Source organism: Chroicocephalus ridibundus, chromosome 9 (assembly GCF_963924245.1).
Source record: "Chroicocephalus ridibundus chromosome 9, bChrRid1.1, whole genome shotgun sequence".
Taxonomy (NCBI): Eukaryota; Metazoa; Chordata; class Aves; order Charadriiformes; family Laridae; genus Chroicocephalus; species Chroicocephalus ridibundus.
Window position 1 is genome coordinate 9,718,670 of NC_086292.1, and position 7,549 is coordinate 9,726,218.

The 7,549-nt window shown below is 40.9% G+C and overlaps 1 protein-coding gene across 1 annotated transcript; it reads left to right on the top strand.

The window, feature by feature from the left end:
* Positions 1 to 486: 486 nt before the first annotated feature.
* On the top strand, positions 487 to 7,308 carry VMA21 (vacuolar ATPase assembly factor VMA21). The gene is made up of 3 exons (XM_063346005.1): positions 487 to 689; positions 2,495 to 2,604; positions 4,062 to 7,308. The coding sequence occupies exons 1-3, from the start codon at positions 526 to 528 to the stop codon at positions 4,202 to 4,204; spliced, it is 417 nt and encodes a 138-aa protein (XP_063202075.1). The 5' UTR covers positions 487 to 525; the 3' UTR covers positions 4,205 to 7,308.
* Positions 7,309 to 7,549: the final 241 nt, after the last annotated feature.

Sequence of the window (7,549 nt, forward strand, 5' to 3'; positions counted from 1 at the left end):
CCATCCTCTTGGCACCCGCCCTTTAGATATTTATAAGCATTGATGAGGTTCCGTCTCAGTCTTCTCTCCAGGCTGAACAGACCCAGGTTTCTCTTAGCCCTTAGCCTTAGCCAGTGTTTTTTCATTTATAGTGTTTTGTACTGGTGAGTTTATCAAAACATCTCAATAACATTATTTTAATGGTTTTTTTTGGCACCGAGACGGCTGCCATTTGCTGGCAAGCCTTGACCTTCACCCAGTACCTTCCAGTGCCGGTGTGCTCTGCTGCCGTTTCGCCATGCACAGACGCTTTCCATCTCCCTCGAGGAAAGCGGCCTCAAGCCGCGCAGATCACGCCGCTGTTCCAAGGCCGCGGTGAGCCCGCGCGGGGTGGCTGTCCCTGCACACAGACGACCTCGTTCAAGCACAACAGAAACCATGGCCGCAGCCTGGGCCCCGGGCTAGCAGGCAGCGGCCGCCGCTCGCCACCTCCCCAGGCCCTCAGCGCCGGCCGCAGCTAGGCCGCCACAGCCCCGCGCGGTTGCTATGGAGACGACGGCGCTGCCGCCCTGCGCATGCGCCTGCCCCCTCCGGCGCGTTTCCGGCAGACCAGAAGCTTCGGTAGCGCGGGGCGCTGAGGGCTCAGTGGCGGTGATGGAGCGTTACGGTCAGACGGTGCTGAGCGCGGCCTCCGCGCCCGACTTTAGGCAGTAAGTCCCGGGGAAGGGCCTGGCGGCGGGAGGGGACGGGCGCCCCTGCGGGCCGGCGGGGCCTGGTGGCGGGTCGCAGCCTGCTCGGGAGAAGGGGTGTCTGCTAGGCCGCGGCGGGCCGGGGTGGCGGCGGTCGGGGATGGAGGGGGGAGCAGCCGATGGCGAGGCAAGGGGAGCGGCAGCTCGGGCCAGGGGAGCCGGAGGAGGTGGAGGAGGCCCCGGGTTTGCCTTCGCCTTGCGGTGTACCGCCGGGCAGCCCCGAAACGCGAGCGTGGAGGCTGGTCTGTCCCTTAAAACCTCCGTGTTGGGGCTGAGGTTGTACACGAATATGTGTTTTTGCTGCGTAGGGAAGTGATGAGGGTGTGTCGGTTTACGAAAAGGATTTGACAGCAGTGGAGTTCTCAACTTTGGTAATAAGCTGGAGGTCATTTTATTCTTTTATGGATAGGTGTTAAATAGAGAATAACTGATAATTTCCATACGGAGAGTTTGACTGGGGTTATGCTTTCCACCCTGTCAGACCTTGAGAAAAACTCTAGCAAAGGAAAAGATTCTGAATGTCTGGGTTTTTTAAGCTACTTAACATGCTACCTAAATGTATGTCAGTACACGATCGGCAAAAAGTGATGTTTACGTTAGTGTAAAAGTTGTGTGTGGCTGCATGTCGTTGTCTTTTGATGACTGTCAGAGGATGAGATTATTTTTTTTCCCACTTCCGCCTGTTTTTCGAAAGAAATGTTGAGAATAAAATGTGATTTCAAGTAATATTCTATAGCACAAATATGTCTTGATAAAAATTCTTGAAACTACTTATATAAAAATTGCTGTGAAGGTGCCTGGAAGTTTTAAGAATTAGGTATCCCTGATGTGAATTGGTTTTTATGCACATTTGTGTTTCAAAGCCTAAAGGACACATGCCATTGAATCTGGTAGTCTTTGAAAGTCATAAGGGTATTGCTTGGCTTACATGTTTTCTTCAGCATAAAATAACGTAGTCAGCCAAGCAGGGCGAGTGAAAACTGGTTGAAGCACATATGAAACCAAGCTGTATATGATGTTTTGTACATACAAAACCTGTTCTAGCAGATCAAGTTCAGGGAGACCTTACCAAGTACATAATCCCTCATGATTCTCTTGCTCAAGGTCTTCTAGGTTTAGGTCTGTAAAGGCAAAAAAAGTTACTTACATTTTTTGTGTATTGGCTCTATGTTCTGATTATTGCTACAGTTATTCTAACTTTCTCAGTAGAAACTGAGAAATTATCTTAAATAGAGGAACAATGCCTAGTAAAAAGGAACTTCACTTCCAACAGTAAGCCGTTCAAGTCATTCTGCGTACTTCCCTCTGTATCCTGGCCTGTAGGATTTGTCAGTTTTCTAGACTTGTATTTTTTTTCAAAAAAAAAAAAGGAACTTGGCAAGTTTTAATGCAGAATACTGTCATATGACAAGTGCATGTGTATCTAATATTAGATCTGTAATAATTATGCAAGACTACACCAATAAATGTATTAATGTAAACCCCCTATGTTGTTAATGCTTGCAAAGCAATAACAGGGAAAATATAAATACTGTTTTTAGTCGTGTTTGTGAGCTTTGGCTGGCAGAATCATTACATTGTTTTTAATACTATGATTTTTCTATTGCAACCAACAAATGCATACTCAAAGTCTTTATTGCTTCCAAATGATATATGTACTCAATTCTTGAAAAGTAATTGGCTTCTGTTTGGGACAAGCTCTTGTCCTGTTTCAGGCGTATATATTGCAACTTTCTTCTGTATGTAACTTTTCTTATTTATTTCAGAAATGAGGGTTCATTAACATCAACTTTAAGAACACTTCTATTCTTCACAGCTCTAATGATCACATTACCTGTTGGGCTATATTTTTCATCAAAGGCTTATGTATTTGAAGGTAATTCTGTTTCTGCCAATTAGCGCTACTGTTACAAAAAAGAGGAAAAGCACAATCCTCTAATAACATCTTTGTTCACCTTCTTGTTTTGAGTATTTGTTTCCTTATGCAGACTAAAGGCCTTGTAATGTCTAATTAGAACAGAAAATTATATAAATGGTCAGTGCATCCTTCCCTGCATTGTGGTCTGCAATCTGATATTTGCTGTTTGTTATACAGTGGTTTATATAGTATACAGGTACGTTGTTCCCCTTTGCTAAAGGGTAGCTAACACCACCCGGCAGCATCAGGGATATGTTTCCTACAGGTGTTGCAAACTAGTTGTGTATTCAAGACAGAATAATGTTGTTTACTGGGTTTATTTTTTGCTTCTTAGAACGTACTTGCATTTGTCAGTGTAAACCAGTTAAGTCACATACCCAGTTTTAGATAGTGAATGTGGTTGCTTGTTGAGCTTTCTTTTAATTAAAAAAACCCAAAAGCTAACAACCATCCATGTTCTAACCTTGCTTCTGCAAGGCTTTAATAATTTCCCAATACTGCAGGAGAGAAGTATCTCCTTGAAAAGCAGGGAGGAGGGAGGGAGGGAGAAAACTGCTGTTTTTAAGAGCAGTTTGTGAATATAAAACTAAGTTGTTCCAAGATGATTCTTCGTTGGTGTGTACTGTTGTATGTTGTTCTGAAGGCTGAAGTAAAGTAACCTTCAAGATCCTTTTAAGCATGTTGTTTTTGTTGGGTTTGGTTTTGTTTTTTTTTTACCTGAGGTGTGGCAAGCTGACCCTTAACTTTACTGTGTCGGTTAATGGCAAGATGTGTCAGCACTGATAGGATTTGTGTTTGAAGGGTGGTATTTTTGGTGTGGTGTAATGTGTGGGGTTTTGTTTCGTTGTTTTTTTTTCTTAAATTAATGAAGAGAAAAGATATTTTGGTATTTTGTCTTCTGATATTTGAAGGCTTATTTCATGTGAGATGCATTCATGTATCTTAACTCATGAGGAATTATTGTTTTTTGGTTTAAATACAGAAGGTAGAAGTCCTCTAAATTTAATTTTGTTCTACTGTTTTATCCTGTTATATTGGCACATAAATTCTATAATTATCCTAGTTCCCCCATTTTCCTGCCCCACAAGAAGAGTTACACTTATGAAGAAAAGATGTTGAGGATTATTTTGTGCTGGAAGATAGTAACAGAAAAAGTGAATGTTATAAAACTCTTAAGCTGTTGACTTCAAAACCAGGATATTTTATCTTTAAGTACTGAATAAGTGCAGTGTTGCTTTATTCTAGAAATAGTTTCAAAGTCTGTAATGATCATGGTGAATTCTTTTCCTATAAATCTTTCTGAGCTCAGTCTTTTGATACAGGAGTAAATGTAACTTTGGTCTGTAGGAAGAATTGTGATTTGCTGTTTCAGTGTTCCTAATAACTAATATTCTTTACTCTCTTTATTTTCTCAGGTACCTTAGGAATGTCCGACAGAGACAGCTATTTTTATGCTGCCATAGTCGCTGTAGTTACTGTTCATGTGGTACTTGCTCTCTTTGTATATGTAGCATGGAATGAAGGTTCTCGACAGTGGCGGGAAGGCAAACAGGACTAGAATGAAGATCATCGTCATGTGATGCCTACAGACTGTAAATTAAATTTTTCTGAGCTGAAGGAAAAGCATTCTTCAAAATGTATAATACACGTGTACAAAGGTGAGGCTAATGCCTCAGCTCTGGTTAGAATAAGACTTGTGCTCATCTTGAATGTGTACCAGTGTTTTCTTTAATGCTGATGGAAGTTGTTCTTTAGCCAGGCTCTGCTAGGTGGAGCTGAGGAGGTCTTTACCTGGAATTAGAATGAAATAATTATATATTTTTTAAAAAAAATCTTGTAGCTATTTTTTGCTCTTCCTAGTATTTTTCTGGCTTGCTCTGAACATAATATTGGCATGAAGCAAGCATTACACTTTCAAGTAATTAAATTGCTAGTTTAAAAGGGTACATTACTCACTTTCCAACTACAATGGAAAAGATGGGATTTCACTTTGCTGTGGATAGTTTCCTGATTTGTGGGTGTCATGGTTCAACCCCAGCTGGCAACTAAGCACCACACAGCTGCTCACTCACTCCCCACAATGGGAAGAGGGAGAGAATCAGAAGAGTAAAAGTCAGAAAACTTGTGGGTTGAGATAAAGACAGTTTAACAGGTAGAGTAAAAGCCATGTGCGCAAGCAAAGCAAACCAAGGAATTCATTCACTGCTTCCCCTCATCAGGCAGGTGTTCAGCCATCTCCAGGAGAGCAGAGCTCCATCACGCATAATGGTGACTTGGGAAGGCAAATGCCATAACTCCAAATGTCCCCCCCTTCCTCCTTCATCCCCCAGCTTTATATTGCTGAGCATGATGCCACATGGCATGGAATATCCCTTTGGCCAGTTGGGGTCAGCTGTCCCCACTGTGTCCTCTCCCTACTCCTTGTTCACCCCCGGCCCTCGCTGGTGGGGTGGGGCAAGGAGCAGAAAAGGCCTTGACTCTGTGTGAGCACTGCTCAGCAATAACGAAAGCATCTCTGTATTATCAACACTACATAGCCCCATACTAGCTACTATGAAGAAAATGAACTCTATCCCAGGAAAAAAAACAGCACAGTGTGACAGACATAAATAATATATTTCAGAGTTTAGAAGTAATTGAAAAATACAACTGGTTAGAAACTCAGGTCATGTTTTTCTAATGTGAAATACAAAATTTCTTTTCATTTTCATATGTATTTTTTTATTACAGTGTAAAAGTCACTCTTTTAATTTCATTTTGGGAGGATTTTCATGTTACTGCATTGCTAGTCTTTCACTCTTCTACAGTTAATCTTGATGATGCAGAGAAAATGGCAGAGCATTTTTTTATGTCTTTACATCTGTGTGTCTCCTTGGTAATTGCTAAAGGATGTAGTTGGATTTCATGTGGTAAAGTAATATCAGTAACAGCTGTAAGCCACTCTAATGGCTAGTAGAGGAATAAGGAGGAGAAAACAAGCTGTAGCCATCTGCAGGTGTCCTTTATGAAGCGGAACACAAGAGTGATCACATGGAATATTTGCTTCTCTTCATAAATATTAACTTGTAGACTGTGAAATGATACAATATGTTGATTGTTTTCTTTTTTCTAAGTTATGTGTAGAAACTTTGTGTCCTCAAACCACAGTGAGATTTTTGTGTTGTAGGATAACCTGAATTTCACTTCACTGTTGTACTGTTCTTAGCAAGCTTTTTAGTCTGGAGATGAAACATTTTTCTTCAGGTTCTAGCAGTGCATAGAACTTTCCTAACACTGATGATAACTGTTAAGCTGTTGTGCTTGAGGTCGTTCTGTTAATTTGAGTTTTCCAGTTTGTTGTATTAGTTGAGCCTTTTTTGGAAGCGTTTTGCTTAATATAGGGCTTGGAATGGTTTTGGTGCTTCATTTGTCCATGGTAAAACTTACCTATAAATGCAACAAAAATCTGTTACCCATGCCCAGTGGCCTGCAGAATGTGTTCCCAGGTCTCATTCATCTCATCTCCACCCCCATCCCAGGTGTGCATGAGCGTATACACCATGTCACACTAACACAAATTAATTTCTACATTTTGCTTCCTAAATGTTAACTTTTTTCTTCCAGAAGCCCATTGTCAGGTTGCTGTCAGCGAACTGGAGAACGGTCTCATAGTACTTGAAAAACAACTTTAGGTTGTACGTTGGCATGTTGGCTTCCTGTTCTCCAGTATATGAACTGTACACTGTTGAACAAATACTGCCTTTTAATAAAAAACTACCCTGCAATACAAAATCCAGGAAACAAGCACTTGTGCTTAACACGTTTCGGATAATCTCTTTAATACTGCTTATGTATTAAAACGATGCTCAGCTTACAACAAATAGATCAGGTGTGGCACTGTTCAGTAGCTTTTTTTTTTTTACTCTATTTGTAGTGGAGAATAAATGGGAACATAATTGTCATGCTTTACTAGCTGGGTCTTGTGCTATATGTATTCTGTGTTTCACATAGCAGGATCCTTAGACACTAAGTTAATTTCCTAGGAATAATAGGGAAGTAATTGCTTATTATAATTGTTTAATTACAAAAATCTGAAAAGTTTGACCTGTGCTATAAGTTTAGGCACTATAATGTCTCAGCAGCTGAGGGTAACGAGCTGAGCGTTAATCCATCCATTGGAATATAATGCTTTGATCCTCAGTGTTCTCCTTTTAAAAAGAGGCAACACGTGAGTCTCTGCATAGCAACAGCCATGTACTGGGTTTTTGTTGCCTATGCTTGGAAGCTGAAACAACCACTCAGGTAAGTGGTGCAACGAAAACAGTTAAGCGGTGGAATTACACCGTGACTAGGGAGCTCAAAGGACAGAAACTGCAGCCGTACAATGTAGAGTGTAAATGGAGTGGATACCCTACTGGGACTTCGGTTGTGCCTTACCAATACTAAGATTTATTATATTTCACGAGCTTTGTTGTGTTCTCTTTAGGTTGAGTGTTCCCTTTCATGTATCTGATGTTCCTGTTAAAGCAAATTCTCCTGTCAATTTTTAATTGTTTAATGGCCATTGTGATTCTTACAGAGTTTAAATAATGCAGTACAAATATGGAAAGTGATCAGAGTTGTGGAGTGATTAATATTGTTGTTGCTTTGTTTTTTATTTTCTATAAAATGATGTCTTTTAAAGTGGTACTGTAAGTTTGTTCATTACTAGGAATAGATTTGAGACAGCTCAAGACAAAGTTGGGAAAACTTGGTGTGCATAAGCCATTCAGTACTACAGAATTGCGTCTCACTTAGTGGGCCATCATGTGTTTGTATAGGTGGACAATTAGGCAGTTTAGCTAAAGCAAGCAATGCTGTCTAGCAGTGAGGAAATACCTTGAGACTGAGATCGTAGCAGAAATTTTCTGGAATGTTTTCCAAG